The 20,108-nt window shown below is 47.7% G+C and overlaps 1 protein-coding gene across 1 annotated transcript in view; it reads left to right on the top strand.

Annotated features, from left to right (window-relative positions):
* Positions 1 to 20,108, top strand: part of MIPEP (mitochondrial intermediate peptidase) — a 294,841-nt gene that overhangs the window by 159,381 nt on the left and 115,352 nt on the right. Inside the window, exons 12-13 of the mRNA XM_063951677.1 lie at positions 17,192 to 17,269; positions 19,577 to 19,781. Of these exons, the coding sequence (XP_063807747.1) occupies positions 17,192 to 17,269; positions 19,577 to 19,781 (283 nt within the window). The remainder of the gene's footprint in view (positions 1 to 17,191; positions 17,270 to 19,576; positions 19,782 to 20,108) is intronic.

Genomic DNA, 20,108 nt, shown 5'->3' with positions numbered 1-20,108 from the left:
GGTATAATCCCCATGGTCCTTACGGAGTTCCCAGCATCCACTAGGACGTCGGAGAAAATAAGAATTTACTCACCGGTAATTCTATTTCTCGTAGTCCGTAGTGGATGCTGGGCGCCCGTCCCAAGTGCGGACTCTCTGCAATACATGTATATAGTTATTGCTTAACTAAAGGGTTATTGTTATGAGCCATCTGTTACTGAGGCTCAGTTGTTGTTCATACTGTTAACTGGGTATGGTTATCACAAGTTGTACAGTGTGATTGGTGTGGCTGGTATGAGTCTTACCCTGGATTCCAAATCCTTTCCTTGTTGTGTCAGCTCTTCCGGGCACAGTTTCCTTAACTGAGGTCTGGAGGAGGGGCATAGAGGGAGGAGCCAGTGCACACCAGATAGTACCTAATCTTTCTTTTAGAGTGCCCAGTCTCCTGCGGAGCCCGTCTGTTCCCCATGATCCTTACGGAGTTCCCAGCATCCACTATGGACTACGAAAAATAGAATTACCGGTGAGTAAATTCTTATTTTTGACTCTTGGTTATATCAAGGACGCTGCAGATTACCTAAAGGATACGGCGAGGGATGTTGGCCTCTTGGGATCAAGAGCCAATGCCATGGCGGTCTCGGCCAGGAGGGCGCTGTGGATTCATCAATGGAATGCTGATGCCGACTCCAAGAAGAATATGGAAGCTCTCCCTTTTAAAGGTAGTGTCTTGTTTGGTGACGGCCTCGCTGACCTGGTGTCTACCGCTACTGCGGGTAAGTCATCTTTTCTTCCTTATGTTCCCACACAACAGAAAAAGGCACCCCATCATCAGATGCAGTCCTTTCGGCCTAATAAATACAAAAAAGGAAAGGGCTCGTCCTTCCTCGCTTCAAAGGGTAGAGGTCGGCCTTGCCAGTTTCTCTTCCCGAAAGAGAAGTGGTAAATGCTGCGATACAAAAGTTGTGTCAACAGAGGGTCGTTGTGCCGGTTCCCCCGTCCCAACGGGGGGAAGGGTTCTATTCGAGCCTCTTTGTCGTGCCGAAGCCGGACGGCTCGGTCAGACCGATTCTGAACCTGAAATCCCTCAATCCATACTTGAAAATTTTCAAGTTCAAGATGTAGTCTCTTCGAGCGGTGATCTCCAGGCTCGAAGGGGGGATCTTATGGCGTCAGTCGACATAAAGGATGCTTACTTGCACGTCCCGATATACCCTCCTCATCAGGCCGCCTTGAGGTTTGCGGTACAGGATTGTCATTACCAATTTCAGGCGTTGCCGTTTGGGCTTTCCACGGCCCTGAGGGTTTTCACCAAGGTAATGGCGGAAATGATGGTTCTCCTTCGCAAGCAAGGGGTCACAATTATCCCGTACTTGGACGATCTCCTGATAAAGGTGAGGTCCAAGGAACAGTTGTTAAGAAACGTGGATCTCTCCCCGTTGGTTCTGCGACATCACGGTTGCATTCTAAATTTGCCAAAGTTTCAGTTGATCCCGTCCACTCGGCTGCCCTTCCTGGGCATGATCCTAGACACGGAGCTACAGAGTGTTTCTTCCGGAGGACAAAGCTCTGGAAATCCAGACCATGGTCAGGGAGCTTCTGAGGCCGACAAGTGTGTCGATTCATCAATGCACTCGGGTGCTAGGGAAGATGGTTGCGGCTTACGAAGCCATTCCGTTTGGCAGGTTTCATGCCCGGGTCTTTCAGTGGGTTCTGCTGAACAAATGGTCCGGGTCTCACCTGCACATGCACCGGAAAATAAGTCCATCTTCCAGGGCCAGGATTTCTCTCCTGTGGTGGCTGCAAGGTTCTCACCACCTAGAGGGGCGCCGATTCGGAATCCAGGATTGGGTCCTGCTGACCACAGATGCAAGTCTCCGAGGCTGGGGCGCAGTCACGCAAGGAGGAAGTTTCCAGGGAAAGTGGTCAAGCCAGGAATCTTGTCTCCACATAAATGTTCTCGAGTTAAGAGCCATTTACAATGGCCTCCTGCAAGCGAAGAACCTTCTTCGGGGGTCTCCCTGTCCTGATCCAGTTGGACAACATAACAGCGGTGGCGTACGTAAACCGCCAAGGCGGAACAAGGAGCGGGGCGGCAATGGCGGAGGTCACAAGAATCCTTCGCTGGGTGGAACAGCATGTGAGCGCTCTGTCAGCAGTCTTCCTCCCGGGAGTGGACAACTGGTAAGCAGACTTCCTCAGCAGACACGACCTCCATCCGGGAGAGTGGCCTCTTTATCAAGAGGTATTTGCAGAAGTGACAAGGCGTTGGAGAATTCCTCTGATAGACATGATGGCGTCTCGCCTCAACAAGAAGCTTCCAAGGTATTGTTCGAGGTCAAGGGACCCCCAGGCCAGTGCAGTGGACGCCCTGGTGACTCCGTGGGTGTTTCAGTCGGTGTATGTGTTCCCTCCGCTTCCCCTCATTCCGAAGGTACTGAGGCTCGTACGACGAACAGGGGTTCAGGCGATACTCGTCGTTCCAGATTGGCCAAGGAGGGCTTGGTATCTGCAACTTCAGGAATTGCTAGTGGAAGATCCCTGGCCGCTTCCTCTAAGAGAGGACCTGTTAATGCAGGGACCATGCGTGTTTCCGAACTTACCGCGGCTGCGTTTGATGGCGTGAAAGTTGAGCGCCAAATCTTAGATAGGAAAGGTATTCCCGGGGAGGTCATCCCCACTCTCCTTAAAGCTAGGAAGGAGGTTACGGCAAAACATTATCACCGTATTTGGAGAAAGTATGTGTCGTGGTGTGAGACCAAAGCAGCTCCTGCGGAGGAGTTTCACTTGGGTCGTTTCCTCCATTTTTTGCAGGCAGGCGTAGATGCAGGCCTGAAATTGGGTTCCATCAAAGTGCAGATTTCGGCTTTATCTATTTTCTTTCAAAAGGAATTGGCCGTCCTTCCTGAGGTTCAGACTTTCGTGAAGGGAGTGCTGCATATCCATCCTCCATTTGTGCCACCCACGGCGCCGTGGGATCTTGAAGTGGTGTTGCAGTTTCTTATGTCTCACTGGTTTGAGCCTTTGCGTAAGGTTGAGTTAAAGTTCTCACTTGGAAAGTGGTCATGCTTTTGGCTCTGGCATCTGCCAGACGAGTGTCCGAGTTGGCGGCTTTGTCTCACAAGAGCCCATATTTGATCTTTCATTCGGATAGAGCGGAATTAAGGACTCGTCAACAATTTCTGCCGAGGGTGGTTTCTTCGTTTCACATAAACCAACCTATTGTGGTACCTGTGGCTACGGATGCTGTGGCGGTCCCAAAATCTCTTGATGTTGTAAGAGTTTTGAGAATTTATGTCGCCAGAACGGCTCTTACTAGGAAGACAGAGGCTCTGTTTGTCCTGTATGCTTCCAACAAGATTGGAAATCCTGCTTCTAAGCAGACTATTGCACGCTGGATTTGTAATACGATTCAGCAGGCTCATTCTTCGGCTGGGCTACCGTTGCCGAAGTCAGTAAAGGCCCATTCTACCAGGAAGGTGGGCTCATCTTGGGCGGCTGCCCGAGGGGTCTCGGCACTTCAACTTTGCCGAGCAGCTACGTGGTCGGGTTCAAACACTTTTGCTAAGTTCTACTGATGAGGACCTCATGTTTGCTCAATCGGTGCTGCAGAGTCGTCCGCGCACTCCCGCCCGCTCTGGAGCTTTGGTATAGACCCCATGGTCCTTTTGGAGTCCCCAGCATCCTCTAGGACGTAAGAGAAAATAGGATTTTAATACCTACCGGTAAATCCTTTTCTCCTAGTCTGTAGAGGATGCTGGGCGCCCATCCCAGTGCGGACTGTTCCTTGCAGTTGTATTGATACTGGTTATTTTTGGTTACACGTGGGTTGTGTATCAGTTATATTCAGCTTGTTGCTGCTGTTAGTTCATACTGTTATCTGGTTTCCTGCTACTCCGGTTGTACGGTATGTTTGTGGTGTGGGCTGGTATGTTTCTCGCCCTTAGTTTAACAAAAATCCTTTCCTCGAAATGTCCGTCTCTCCTGGGCACAGTTCCTATAACTGAGGTCTGGGGGAGGGGCATAGAGGGAGGAGCCAGTTCACACCCAGTTAGTGTGCCCAAGCTCCTGCGGATCCCGTCTATACCCCATGGTCCTTTTGGAGTCCCCAGCATCCTCTACGGTCTAGGAGAAAAGGATTTACTGGTAGGTATTAAAATCCTATTTTTTGGACGGGTGTGGCTCATTAGATCGACAGTGTCTAGGTCAACAATGTTTAGGTCGACAGTCACTAGGTCGACAGGGTTTCTAGGTTGACATATTATAGGTAAACAGGTCAAAAGGTCGATATGAGTTTCTCCGACGTCCTAGTGGATGCTGGGAACTCCGTAAGGACCATGGGGAATAGCGGCTCCGCAGGAGACTGGGCACAAAAGTAAAGCTTTAGGACTACCTGGTGTACACTGGCTCCTCCCCCTATGACCCTCCTCCAAGCCTCAGTTAGATTTTTGTGCCCGGCCGAGAAGGGTGCACACTAGGGGCTCTCCTGAGCTTCTTAGTGAAAAGTTTAGTTTTAGGTTTTTTATTTTCAGTGAGACCTGCTGGCAACAGGCTCACTGCATCGAGGGACTAAGGGGAGAAGAAGCGAACTCACCTGCGTGCAGAGTGGATTGGGCTTCTTAGGCTACTGGACACCATTAGCTCCAGAGGGACCGAACACAGGCCCAGCCTCGGAGCTCGGTCCCGGAGCCGCGCCGCCGGCCCCCTTACAGAGCCAGAAGCAAGAAAAGGTCCGGAAAAATCGGCGGCAGAAGACATCAGTCTTCAACAAGGTAGCGCACAGCACTGCAGCTGTGCGCCATTGTTACTCAGGCACACTTCACACTCCGGTCACTGAGGGTGCAGGGCGCTAGGGCGGGGCGCCCTGAGCAGCAATGTAAAACACCTTGGCTGGCATAAATACACCACATATAACCCCCAGGGCTATATGGGTGTATTTTAACCCCTGCCAGAACTCACCTAAAAAGCAGGAGAAAAGGCCGCCAAGAAAGGGGCGGAGCCTATCTCCTCAGCACACGGGCGCCATTTTCTCTCACTGCTCCGTTGGAGGGAAGCTCCCTGGCTCTCCCCTGCAGTTACTACACTACAGAAAGGGGTTAAAAAAGAGAGGGGGGCACTAATTAGGCGCAGTATAACAATACAGCAGCTATAAGGGGAAAAACACTTATATAAGGTTATCCCTGTGTATATATATATATATATATATATATATATATATATATAGCGCTCTGGTGTGTGCTGGCATACTCTCCCTCTGTCTCCCCAAAGGGCTAGTGGGGTCCTGTCCTCTATCAGAGCATTCCCTGTGTGTGTGCTGTGTGTCGGTACGTTGTGTCGACATGTATGAGGAGGAAAATGAGGTGGAGGCGGAGCAATTGCCTGTAACAGAGATGTCACCCCCTAGGGAGTCGACACCTGAGTGGATGAGCTTATGGAAGAAATTATGTGACAGTGTCAGCTCTTTACAAAAGATTGATGACATGAGACAGCCGGCGACTCGGTCTGTGCCTGTCCAGGTGTCTCAAAAGCCATCTGGGGCTCTAAAACGCCCGTTACCGCAGATGGCAGATACAGACGCCGACACGGATACTGACTCCAGTGTCGACGATTAAGAGACAAATGTGACTTCCAGTAGGGCCACACGTTACATGATTGAGGCTATGGAAAATGTTTTTACACATTTCTGATAGTACCAGTACCACTAAAAAGGGTATTATGTTGGGTGAGAAAAAACAGCCTGTAGTTTTTCCTGCATCTGAGGAATTAAATGAAGTGTGTGATGATGCGTGGGTTTCCCCCGATAAAAAACTGATAATTCCTAAAAAGTTATTGGCATCATACCCCTTCCCGCCAGAGGATAGGGCACGTTGGGAAACACCCCTTAGGGTGAATAAAGCGCTCACACGCTTGTCTAAACAGGTGGCACTACCGTCACCGGATACGGCCGCCCTTAAGGAACCTACTGACAGAAAGCAGTAAAATATCCTAAAATGTATATACACTCACACGGGTGTGATACTGCGACCAGCAATCGCCTCAGCCTGGATGTGCAGTGCTGGGGTGGCTTGGTCGTATTCCCTGACTGACAATATTGATACCCTAGATAGGGACAGTATATTACTAACTATAGAGCATTTAAAAGATGCATTTCTATATATGCGTGATGCACAGAGGGATATTTGCCGACTGGCATCAAGAGTAAGTGCGCTGTCCATTTCTGCCAGAAGAAGGTTATGGACAAGACAGTGGTCAGGTGATGCTGATTCCAAAAGGCATATGGAAGTATCGCCTTATAAAAGGGAGGAGTTATTTGGGGTAGTTCTAACAGACCTGGTGGCCACGGCAACGGCTGGAAAATCCACATTTTTACCCCAGGTAGCTTCTCAACCTAAGAAGATGCCGTATTATCAGGCGCAGTCCTTTCGGCCCCATAAAGCGGGCAAAAGGCGCCTTATTTCTGCCCCGTGGCAGAGGGAAAGGAAAAAGGCTGCAGCAAACAGCTAATTCCCAAAAAAGCCCTCTCCCGCCTCCGCAAAGTCCTCAGCATGACGCTGGGGCTTTACAAGCGGTCTCAGGCACGGTGGGGGCCCGTCTCAAGAAATTCGAGACGTCTTCCCCTCGCCGCTTCATAAAGTCTGCTTTACCGACGTCTCCCTCAGACAGGGAGACAGTATTGCAAGCCATTCACAGGCTGTATTCCCAGCAGGTGATAATCAAGGTACCCCTCCTGCAACAGGGAAAGGGGTACTATTCCACACTATTTGTGGTACCGAAGCCGGACGGCTCGGTGAGACCAATTTTAAATCTAAAATCCTTGAACACTTACATACAAAGGTTCAAATTCAAGATGGAGTCACTCAGAGCAGTGATTGCAAACCTGGAAGAAGGGGACTATATGGTCTCTCTGGACATCAAAGATGCTTACCTACATGTCCCAATTTACCCTTCTCCAAGGGTACCTCAGGTTTGTGGTACAGAACTGTCACTATCAGTTTCAAACGCTGCCGTTTGGATTGTCCACGGCACCACGGGTCTTTACCAAGGTAATGGCCGAAATGATGATACTCCTTCGAAAGAAGGGAGTTTTTAGTTATCCCTTACTTGGACGATCTCCTGATAAGGGCAAGATCCAGGGAACAGTTGGAAGTCGGGGTAGCACTATCTCAGATAGTGCTGCGGTAGCACGATTGGATTCTCAATATTCCAAAATCGCAGCTGATCCTGACGACACGCCTTCTATTCCTAGGGATGATCCTGGACACAGTCCAGAAAAAGGTGTTTTCTCCCGGAAGAGAAAGCCAGGGAGTTATCCGAACTAGTCAGAAACCTCCTAAAACCAGGCCAAGTGTCAGTGCATCAGTGCACAAGGGTCCTGGGAAAAATGGTGGCTTCCTACGAAGCAATTCCATTCGGCAGATTCCACGCAAGAACTTTCCAGTGGGACCTGCTGGACAAATGGTCCGGATCGCATCTTCAGATGCATCAGCGGATAACCCTGTCACCAAAGACAAGGGTGTCTCTCCTGTGGTGGTTGCAGAGTGCTCATCTTCTAGAGGGCCGCAGATTCGGCATTCAGGACTGGGTCCTGGTGACCACGGATGCCAGCCTGCGAGGCTGGAGAGCAGTCACACAGGGAAGAAATTTCCAGGGCTTGTGGTCAAGCCTGGAGACATCACTTCACATAAATTTTTTGGAGCTAAGGGCCATTTACAATGCCCTAAGCCAAGCAAGACCTCTGCTTCAAGGTCAGCCGGTGCTGATCCAGTCTGACAACATCACGGCAGTCGCCCACGTAAACAGACAGGGCGGCACAAGAAGCATGAGGGCAATGGCAGAAGCTGCAAGGATTTTTCGCTGGGCGGAAAATCATGTGATAGCACTGTCAGCAGTGTTCATTCCGGGAGTGGACAACTGGGAAGCAGACTTCCTCAGCAGGCACGACCTCCACCCTGGAGAGTGGGGACTTCACCCAGAAGTCTTCCACATGATTGTAAACCATTGGGAAAAACCAAAGGTGGACATGATGGCGTCCCGCCTAAACAAAAAATTGGACAGGTATTGCGCCAGGTCAAGGGACCCTCAGGCAATAGCTGTGGACGCTCTGGTAACATCGTGGGTGTACCAGTCAGTGTATGTGTTCCCTCCTCTTCCTCTCATACCAAAAGTACTGAGAATTATAAGACGGAGGGGAGTAAGAACTATACTCGTGGCTCCGGATCGGCCAAGAAGGACTTGGTACCCGGAACTTCAGGAGATACCCACGGAGGACCCGTGGCCTCTACCTCTAAGAAGGGACCTGCTCCAGCAAGGATCCTGTCTATTCCAAGACTTACCGCGGCTGCGTTTGACGGCAGGGCGGTTGAACGCCGGATCCTGAAGGAAAAAGGCATTCCGGATGAAGTCATCCCTACCCTGATCAAGCCAGGAAGGATGTCACCGCAAAGCATTATCACCGCATTTGGCGAAAATATGTTTCGGGGTGCGAGGCCAGTAAGGCCCCGATGGAGGAATTTTCAACTAGGTCAATTTCTGCATTTCCTGTAAACAGGAGTGTCTATGGGCCTAAAATTGGGGTCCATTAAGGTTCAAATTTCGGCCCTGTCAATTTTCTTCCAGAAAGAACTAGCTTCAGTTCCTGAAGTTCAGACGTTTGTAAAAGGGGTACTGCATATACAGCCTCCTTTTGTGCCTCCAGTGGCACCTTGGGATCTCAATGTAGTTTTGGGGTTGCTAAAGTCACATTGGTTTGAACCACTTGAATCTGTGGAGTTAAAATATCTCACATGGAAAGTGGTCATGTTGTTGGCCCTGGCCTCGACCAGGCGCGTGTCAGAATTGGCGGCTTTATCCTGTAAAAGCCCTTATCTGATCTTCCATTCAGACAGGGCGGAATTGAGGACTCGTCCTCATTTTCTCCCTAAGGTGGTTTCAGTGTTTCATCTGAACCAGCCTATTGTGGTACCTGCGGCTACTAGTGACTTGGAGGACTCCAAGTTGTTGGACGTAGTCAGGGCCTTGAAAATATATGTTTCCAGGACGGCTGGAGTCAGAAAATCTGACTCGCTGTTTATCCTGTATGCACCCAACAAGCTGGGTGCTCCTGCTTCTAAGCAGACTATTGCTCGTTGGATTTGTAGTACAATTCAGCTTGCACATTCTGTGGCAGGCCTGCCACAGCCAAAATCTGTAAAAGCCCATTCCACAAGGAAGGTGGGCTCATCTTGGGCGGCTGCCCGAGGGGTCTCGGCGTTACAACTTTGCCGAGCAGCTACTTGGTCAGGGGCAAACACGTTTGCTAAATTCTACAAATTTGATACCCTGGCTGAGGAGGACCTGGAGTTCTCTCATTCGGTGCTGCAGAGTCATCCTCACTCTCCCGCCCGTTTGGGAGCTTTGGTATAATCCCCATGGTCCTTACGGAGTTCCCAGCATCCACTAGGATGTCAGAGAAAATAAGAATTTACTTACCGATAATTCTATTTCTCGTAGTCCGTAGTGGATGCTGGGCGCCCATCCCAAGTGCGGATTGTCTGCAATACTTGTACATAGTTATTGTTACAAAAATCGGGTTATTATTGTTGTGAGCCATCTTTTCAGAGGCTCCTCTGTTATCATGCTGTTAACTGGGTTCAGATCACAGGTTGTACGGTGTGATTGGTGTGGCTGGTATGAGTCTTACACGGGATTCAAAATCCTTCCTTATTGTGTACGCTCGTCCGGGCACAGTATCCTAACTGAGGCTTGGAGGAGGGTCATAGGGGGAGGAGCCAGTGCACAACAGGTAGTCCTAAAGCTTTACTTTTGTGCCCAGTCTCCTGCGGAGCCGCTATTCCCCATGGTCCTTACGGAGTTCCCAGCATCCACTACGGACTACGAGAAATAGAATTATCGGTAAGTAAATTCTTATTTTTTCTTGTTTTTTTGGTGTCGTTTTCTCCGTATAGTGACTGGGAAGCCCAATTAGTGCACAGTGTCGCCATGCTTCGGGCAACCTGCCTCGCTCCGCTGCCCTCAGCACAGGTTACCGTTCCAATCGTAGTCCACGTGGATCATTAAGTATGAAAAAGATAAACAATTTTTTTTTAAACTCATGTCGACCTTTTGACCTGTCGACCTGTCGACCTTGAAAACATTTCGACCTAGTGACTGTCGACCTATAGTGGTCGACCTAAACATTGTCGACCTAGACACTGTCGATCTTCAGACCGGATCCCTTTTGGACCAGGGCCTGGCGCTAGTTATGCTTATGGAGGGAGGCCCCACACAAATGTTTTCTTCTGGTTTTTTAACTCTTTCTTTACTTTTACTGTTGCAGACACACTACCCACTAGGTCGTCTAGTTGAAAAGTATATTTTGGTTCGAATTTGCTCCGTGTTTATAAACTTGGTTCTTTGTAAATGTCAGTGTTGTGTACTTTACTATTAAAAGTACTTGTGAGTTGGTTTGATGGGGTATTGAATACTATTTTTGGATTCAGACCAATATGATTCTTAATACATTTACCCCGAATAGAGAATAATAGGTGATGGTGGGGGGAATACATAGGATGGAATGGAGTCCTATCTGCAAGTTAAGTCTGACAGGAGCACAGGGCAGAGACCAGTGGTAAGAATGCTATTAGCCTTAGTATATGTACAATATATGTTGCACGTTGTGTCAAGTGCATATGGGCTGAAGTATTTTGTCCCCTAAAATGCGGGTATGTTGAAGTACCTGCTGCTTCTACAGCTCCAGAAATTAGTTTTGCCTGTATGCGAGTTCTCATGATATAGATACAACAGTGTGCCAACTGTTTCACACAGCGGAGGCAGCCATTTTGTGGGTTAAACCAATAGGTTCTGTAGAAACTTGTGAGATTACTGACGTATGACTGGCAATGGACCCCATGTATCTGTGATGTTAGTTATGTAATATGCTGTTATTAGTTATGTAATAGGCTGTATTCCTATGGATATTGGTTCCTTGGCCTAGGTCAGGTAAGCATGTGGTTTCCCCATCTGTTGAACTCTCTACATGTAAGGAATATCTGCCATATTTAACCCTGGTGACAGCGTTAGATTAGATGTAACCCATTTTATATTTACACACATTTGCTTCTTTGCAAAAATGAGAGATCTGTTTTTTCTCTTACATCCTAGAGGATACTGGGGTTCCATTTAGTACCATGTGGGTATAGACTGGTCCGCTAGGAGCCATGGGCACTTTAAGAATGTGATAGTATGGGCTGGCTCCTCCCTCTATGCTCTTCCTACCAGACTCTGTTTAGAAAATGTACCCAGAGGAGCCGGTCACGCTTATGGAAGCTCCTGAAGAGTTTTCTGCATTTATTTTGTATGTTTGTTATTTTCAGGTAGGGCTGGTTGGCACCAGCCTGCCTGCTTCGTGGGACTTGGGGGGGACGGTCTAACCTCTTGAAGGGTTAACGGTCCCGTTCCCCGTTGACAGGACACTGAGCTCCTGAGGGAACTATTCGCAAGCCCCACCACGGCTAACGTACATTCCCGCAGCACGCCGCCACCCCTAACAGAGCCAGAAGAATGAAGAGTAGTGAGTACTAAGCTGGCGTCCCGGCTAGTGGGTCGCCGGCCATTATGGCGGTATGAGGGTACGGAGACGCACGGCTTCTAACCGGGGCGGAATGCGTTTCCAGACACAGTACACACCTGCGCCTCAGTACACTGTACACAGTACCCACACTGGCAAAAACCAGGCTTAAAACTGTTTTCTCTCCATTTTAAACATCAGATTACCTCAGCCAGTATAAAAAAAAGCGGGAAGACTGCGCGCCATTGAATGGGCGGGGCTTCACTATGAGAGGATCCAGCAGCTCCCCAGCCCCATTTTCCCTCTGCAGTGGACACAGACGCTAACTGACAGGGACGCGCAGCTCCTCCGGATTGACTCCAGATTACCTCAGCGGTACCAAGAGTGTGTTACTTGTACAGCGGAGTGTTCCTCTTCACCAGGGTACTCAGGGCAGTGCACCTTCCCAGAATAGCGGGGATGAACCAGAGTGAGTTAATTCCATTAAGAGAATGATCTCAAATAATTCTACAAAGCTATCCCTCAATGAGATAGAGGTGCAATACTTAAGACAGACTGTGGATAAGTTTATGAATATAGACTCCGTCCCCAAGCCAGCGTCTCAATCCCCTCCTATTTGTCCGTAGAAACGATCTCTGGCCCATATCCTGCAGTCTGACTCTGATGCTGACGGTCAGACATGGAGGAGGGTGTGGTGGATTTGGAGGGGAGGGATGCTACTCTGTCACAGGGAATAGAAGCTCTTATAGAGGCTATTGGAGATGTTCTGCAAATTCCTGATAAGGTGTCAAAGGAGTGTGAGGAATCTTATTTTAATGTAAAAAAGAAGTCCTCAGTCACTTTTCCTGCTTCAAAGGAATTGAATACCCTGTTTGAAGAAGCGTGGGTTAATCCTGATAAGAAATTTCAAATCCCTAAAAGGTTGCTCTCATCTTTTCCTTTTCCTCTGGAGGATAGGAAAAAATGGGAAAATCCACCGATAGTGGACGTATCGGTCTCTAGGCTGTCAAGAAAAATTGTATTGCCTATCCCTGGTGCAGCCTTCCTATAAGATGCGGCTGATCGTAAAATTGAGACTACACTCAAATCGCTGTACACAACTGCTGGGGTGGCGCAGAGACCCACTATTGCATGTGCGTGGATCACAAAAGCCATTGCTAAATGGTCAGGTAACCTAATTGAGGGATTAGATTCCTTGTCTAGGGGGGATGTTGTTTTACTCCTGCAGCAACTTTATGGTGGAGCCATAAAAGAGATTGGTTTGCTTAATGCATGCACCACCTCTATGGCTGTGCTAGCACGCAGGGGCTTGTGGCTACGCCAGTAGACTGCTGATGCGGACTCCAACAAAGGTGTGGAAGGCCTACCATTCACAGGAGAGGCTTTGTTTGGAGATGGACTAGACAAATGGATCTCCAAAGCTACTGTGGGTAAGTCTACGTATTTTCCTTCCGCAGCTTCCCCAGCCAGTAAAGCTTATTCAGCTTAAAATTTACAGTCCTTTCGGAAAAGCCAAGTTTAAGGGAAATCCAGAGGTGCTTCTACGGCATCCAGAGGCGCAAGAGGTAAACCACGCAAACCAGCAACTGCAGGTGCTCAGGATCTGCTTCCTCAAAGCCTTCAGCATGACGGTGGACCGCGAGGACTGTCAGGTGAGAGCTTGACTAAAATCCTTGCTGGGATCCCTAGGTAATAGATCTTATTTCCCAGGGCTACAGACTGGAGTTCCAAGAGCTCCCACCTCACAGATTCTTCAAATCAGGCTTACCATCTTCACAAGAGGCAAGTATAACTTTGCAGCAGGTCATCCAAAAACTGGTACAGACTCAAGTCATTGTTTCAGTTCCACCTAATCTACACAACAAGGGGTACTATTCCAACATGTTTGTAGTACCGAAACCGGACGGTTTGGTACCACCAATTCTGAACCTCAAGTCCTTGAACCCGTTCTTAAGAGTGTTCAAAATCAAGATGGAGTCTCTGAGAGCGGTGATCTCCGTTCTGGAGGAAGGGGAATTCCTAGTGTCTCTGGATTTCAAAGATGCGTACCTTCACATTCCGATTTGGCCGCCTCATCAGGCTTATCTACGGTTTGCACTACAGGACTGTCACTACCAGTTCCAGGCCCTGCCATTTAGTTACTCACGACACAGAGGGTGTTCACAAAGGTGATGGCAGAGATGTTTATACTCCGCAAGCAGGGAGTGGACATAATTCCGTACCTGGACGATCTTCTGATAAAGGCGCCGTCCAGGGAGAGGTTGCTGGACAGCATTTGGCCTCTCCACCAAACTTCTCCAGGATCACGGGTGGGTTCTGAACCTTCCGAAATCTCACCTAGAGCCATTCCCATTCCTGGGAATGATACTGGACACGTAGTTGCAGAAAGTGTTTCTACCGTTGGAAAAGGCATTGGTAATCCAGTTGATGGTTCGGGATGTCCTGAAGCCAACCCGGATATCGGTGCATCTATGCATTTGCCTTCTGGGAAAAATGGTGGCCTCTTACGAGGCGCTTCAATACGGAAGGTTTCACGCAAGACCCTTCCAGCTCGATCTATTGGACAAATTTGTCCGGATCGCATCTTCACATGCACCAGAGGATTCGTCTGTCTCCAAAAGCCAGGATCTCCCTTCTGTGGTGGCTACAGACCTCTCATCTCGTCGAGGGTCGGAGTTTCGGAATTCAAGACTGAATCCTGTTAACCACGGACGTAAGCCTCCGAGGTTGGGGAGCAGTTACCCTGGGGGTGCAGTTTAAAGGAAGATGGTCAAGTCAGGAAGTCATCCTTCCAATCAACATTCTGGAACTCAGGGCCATATACAATGCTTTTCTGCTGGCCTCTTATCTTCTTCAGAATCGGGATATTAAAGTCCAGTCGGACAATGTGATGGCAGTGACTTACATAAACCGACAGGGCGGAACGAAAAGCAGAGCAGCAATGTCAGAGGTGTCAAGAATTCTCTGGGCAGAAAAAAACGCTGTGGCGGTCTTCATTAGTAGACAACTGGGAAGCAGACTTCCTCAGCAGACACGATCTGCACCCGGGGGAGTGGGACCTTCACCCGGAAGTGTTCAGGTGTTTGACACGTCGGTGGGGATATCCACAAATCGACATGATGGCCTCTCGTCTCAAGAAGCTCAAGCGGTATTGTTCCAGGTCGAGAGACCCACAGGTAGTGGCGGTAGACGCTCTGACAACTCCATGGGTATATTAGATGGTGTATGCGTTTCCTCCACTTCCTCTGATCCCAAGAATTCTCAAAAGAATAAAAAGAGAGATGGTTCAAGCAATCCTCATTGCTTCGGACTGGCCAAGAAGGGCCTGGTACGCGGCCCTTCTGGTGATGCTCCTCGAAGATCCGTGGCCTCTACCTCTTTGCGAGGATCTTCTGCAACGGGGCCCGTTCGTCTATCAGGACTTACCGCAGCTGCGTTTGATGGCATGGAAGTTGAACGGCTGATTCTAGCCAGAAGAGAGGGGTCCCTAACATAGTTATCCCGACTATGATCCAAGCCAGGAAGGGGGTAACGTCTAAACATTACCACCGTATTTTGAAGAAATACGTCTCTTGGTGTGAGAGCAGAACTTATTCTGCGGTGGAATTTCACCTGGGCCGTTTCTTGCTTTTTCTGCAGGCAGGTGTGGATGTGGGCCTACGTCTGGGCTCCATAAAAGTCCAGATTTCGGCCTTGTCCATTTTCTTTCAGAAACAAATGGCTTCTCATCCTGAGGTCCAGACTGTTTTGAAAGGTGTTCTGCGCATCCAACCTCCCTTTGTGCCTCCTACGGCACCTTGGGAGCTCAATTTGGTGCTGCAGTTCCTCCAATCGGCCTGGTTTGAACCATTACAGGTGGTGGACATAAAATATCTTACGTGGAAGACTGTCACACTGTTGGCCTTGGCTTCAGCAAGACGTGTGTTGGAGCTGGGGGCTTTGTCTCACAAGAGCCCCTACTTAATTTTCCGTGAGGACAGAGTTGAACTCAAAACTCGTCAGCAATTTCTTCCGAAAGTGGTGTCTACGTTTCACATCAACCAACCTATTGTGGTTCTGGTTATCACCGACACTTCCACTACTTCAAAGTCTTTGGATGTTGTAAGGGCTTTGAAAGATACCAATAAAATTGGGTGTCCTGCTTCAAAGCAGACAATTGCACGCTGGATCAGGCTCACTATCCAGCATGCTTATTCCACGGCAGGATTGCCGGTTCCAAAATCTGTACAGGCCCACTCTACTAGTTCGGTGGGTTCTTCCTGGGTGTCTGCCTGGGGTATCTCGGCTTTACAGCTCTGCCGAACAGCTACTTGGTCAGGTTCGAACACGTTTGCTAAGTTCTACAATTTCGATACTTTGGCCTCTGAGAACCTTCAGTTTGGTCAATCAGTTCTGCAGGAACCTCAGCACTCGCCCACCCGGTTTGGGAGCTTTGGTACATCCCCATGGTACTAAATGGAACCCCAGAATCCTCTAGGACGTAAGAGAAAATTGGATTTTTATTATCTACCGGTAAATCCATTTCTCGTAGTCCGTAGAGCAGTGATTTTCAACCTTTTTTTACTCACGGCACACTAAACAATATTTTAAAACTGCCAAGGCACACCATCCGACCCCCACAGAAAAGTTCCCAAAAAACACACATTGGGCCTCACAGTAATAAAAAATCCACACATACATTGGCCTACACAGAAAAAACAATCACATTGCTCCCCACATAAATCAATCACATTGCTCCTCACATACTGTAAATAATGTTGCTCACACATAAATAAATCATATTTCTCCCCACATAAATCCTATTGCTCCCCACATGAATTATTCACATTGTTCCCCCCATAAATCCATAAATCCTACTGCTCCCCACAGGAGAAATAACATAAGAAATATTAGCCCCTACCGGTCAGCTGTCCCCCTCCCTGTTCCTCAGTGGCGGGGATTGTTCATAGTGGAGTGCTGTGAATACTGAGCAGCGGGCGATCGGGCACGTGTGGATGTGGGTGGGCAAGGAAAGCTGTGGATGTAGGTGGGAACTGGAAGATGTGTATGCAGGCGGGTGGGCTGGCTGGGTGGTGAGATGCGGCGGCTGTGACCTATGATATCACACCGCCGGGCCATCAAGGCACAGGTCACAGCCGGAGCATGAATGATCCTCTAAGAAGAGCCCGGGCCAACAGTTCACTCTGAAGATGCAGGAAGCTGCTCTGGCTCCGCGGCACACCTTGCAACTGGTCACGGCACACTAGTGTGCCATGGCACACTGGTTGAAAAAGCCTGCCGTAGAGGATACTGTGCGCCCACCTGGTGCTTTGTTTTTCCTGCACTGTTACTTGGTTAAGTATAGTTGGTTCAGCTGTTGCTGTTCCTGTTTAAAGTTGGGTTAGCATAGCTTTCCTCTGGTTTGTTTGTGCTTGTTCGGAATCTCACCACTATCTTTATCTATCCTTCTCTCAAAGTATGTCCATCTCCTCGGGCACAGTTTCCTAGACTGAGTCTGGTAGGAGGGGCATAGAGGGAGGAGCCAGCCCACACTATCAAATTCTTAACGTGCCCATGGCTCCTAGTGGACCTGTCTATACCCCATGGTACTAAATGGAACCCCAGTATCCTCTACGGACTATGACAAAAGAATTTACCGGTAGGTAATTAAAATCCTTTTTTCTTTGCCAGGCAGTTGTCCATGAAGACGAAGGCTTATTGGGATATATTTATTGTGACTTTTTTCACCGGCCAGAAAAGCCTCCACAGGTAATTCCAGGAATAACAGTTTCTGTGATGGTGTGTTATAATGCGCTAAAATATTTATCTGTGCATATATCTAATCCTGGTTCCCTGCTAGAACAATTGAAATAATTTTTACTGATCTCCTCTTGCTACTTGACGTTTCTCATATGCCTAATTTGTACTTGCTCTTTCAAAGGTAGGGCAGTATGGATGGTGTAATGGTTAGCATTATTGCCTGACAGCACTGAGGTCATGGGTTAGATTCCCACCAGGTCTTTAACTGTGTGGAGTTTGTATATTCTCCCCATGCTTGTGTGGGTTTCCTCTGGGTGCTCCCGTTTTCTCCCACAATACAAAAATATACTGGCAGGTTAATTGGCTCCCAACAAAATTATCCCTAATGTGTGTGTGAACATGGTCTTAGGGCAGATTAGAGGAGCCATTTTCCGTGGCATCAAATTCTATGTCTCTAAGGGTAGGCGACCAGGGAAGTCATACTGATGAAAATAAAAGCAATAGAGACGAGCACAAAACTGAAACACATTGTATTTGTTGCTTGGTGGGCCATTATATGTAAACCAATGTTTTTTAATTGTAAAAATTATTTATTTTTGGAGATAGAGGACTATTCCTCCAATCTCCATTACACATTAGCTGCTGGGGTGTCTGTGATCTGTATGCCAGCTTCCTCTGATGCTAATCATTACACGTTCTTTCTACATGCATTTGTTGGGTCGTTATAGAAAAGTAACGTAAACACTACTGATGGATTTGGTAAACTTTCCATTTAAATTCAACTTGCCCATTTTTTCAGTAAATAAATGGCTTTCATTGTATAATAAGACTTTATGGTTCATGTAGCAATATAAATGCATCATTCATATTTATTCATCCAACTTTTACAGGGCAACTAACCTATAATATAACTTAAAGTGGGGCAATATGTTTTTGTAACATTAACAGTCATGTATATAAAATTTTATAAATCGACTAATTTAATATATTTTATCTGCACTTTGTTTTCAGTGCTGCCTACACAGTGTCCTATATATACAGTAGTTCCAATACTAGCATTATGCTGGATTAATGTCTGGCTCTAGTCATTTGGAATTTTATCAGCCATACATACAAAACCCTTTAAGGAGATGACCACACATTCAAACTATATGGGGTTCTGGCCGTGTGATCCTGCTGCTCGCCCTGAGAAAAGAATGTCAAACTTTGGGGGGAATTCAATTGTTATCGCGCCCCGATCTCCCGTCAAAAGTAACGGGAGATCGCAGGGGGCGATTTTCAATTGATCCGCCCTTTAGTGTTGAGTTTAGCCACGTAAAGCCGCTTAATCCGACTAAACGAATGGGCGCGATCCTGAAAAGTGCCGTTTGGGAGCCCAAACAGGTCACTTTTCACTGTCCCGGGGGGTGCGAGCTGAAATGTCAGCATCGGCAGCCCATCGTGTCCTAACGGAGTTACAATTGATTAGCTACGTTGAGTACCATCTGCCGGCGCGAACTGCATTTGAATGCAGCCCTTTGACTGCTTTCTTGTCTCTTGGCATTTAATTTGGCCTAAATTTAAAGCTTTTAGTTTTAATCCCCTTCATAGGATCCTGTGTGCACAGTTAAAATTCTCACCACATAAAATTTTCACCACAGTGAAATGATTTTCTCTAGCTCAAAAATTCTTAGGGGGATGTCCAATTATCCCCGTTAAAACATTGGCCGTTTTTCTGACTTTTTTCAAATGTTTCACCGATTTTATTTTTTATTTTTTTTATTTTTATTTTTTTATTTAATACAGGCTATCCAGATGGATCGCCTGAAAAAAAAAAAAAAAACTCCCGAAAACACAGGTTCAGTGAAACCTGTGTGTTTTCAGGTGAAACGGCCCGCTGTTTCCGGGGATTCTGCCTCGCCTGCCGGAGGCAGGTGAAACAAAATCCCTGATAAGCCGCGGCACGCGCCGGCTTATCGGGGCTAATTAGATAGCCCTCGGCGACACAATTAGCCCCAGTAAATTACCGGTGCTAATTGGATATCCCCCTTTAATGTGTGATGACCTCACAGACACCCCCCTCCTTAAAATAATGCCAGTAGTGCAGGATGGATATTCAAATGTGGTGGACATGCAATGGAATATGATCAGAGTGAACGTCTTTCAGACATGTATATGCATGGATGTGATAAATAGTTTGTGTAGGCCCAGTGTTTCTGTATTACACTGCGGGTTCTGACTGGGGTTGCACTGACCGCTGTTTGTCAGGGACAAGCTTGATATACATTTTTTGTTGAATTGTTTAATGTCATTCCTAATCATTTTGTTCTGTGACAGGATTGTCACTTCACAATTCGCGGAGGGCGGCTTAGGGAAGACGGACAATATCAGCTGCCCGTGGTGGTTCTCATGCTGAATTTCCCACAGTCCACCAAGAGCTCCCCAACGCTGCTCACACCCGGTATGGTGGAGAATCTGTTTCATGAAATGGGGCATGCTATGCATTCTATGCTGGGGCGGACACGCTACCAACATGTTACCGGTAAGAGGCACCCATCCTGATATATGCACGCTTAATGTGAATTATTTTAAACGCAGAAGGATATTTGATCTATAATGTATGTGTTTGCTATACAATAAGGCATAATTAGGCTTACAAGTTTGTACTGAGCCGACCCTGGTGTGTTGGGATTTTATTTCAGGTTTGCCCACATACACCTATCCCTAAATAGACCCATTTGGTGCATCATGTGACTTTATAGGATCATGCATCTTAATCTGCTACTTCATACCAATTTACAACTAAAATGCTAATCCTAACCATTTGCATACTATTAGCAAATTAGAATGTAAAACTACAGGCTGGGAC

This window comes from Pseudophryne corroboree, chromosome 2 (assembly GCF_028390025.1).
Source record: "Pseudophryne corroboree isolate aPseCor3 chromosome 2, aPseCor3.hap2, whole genome shotgun sequence".
Taxonomy (NCBI): Eukaryota; Metazoa; Chordata; class Amphibia; order Anura; family Myobatrachidae; genus Pseudophryne; species Pseudophryne corroboree.
This window is presented reverse-complemented; position numbering and strand designations above follow the sequence as displayed.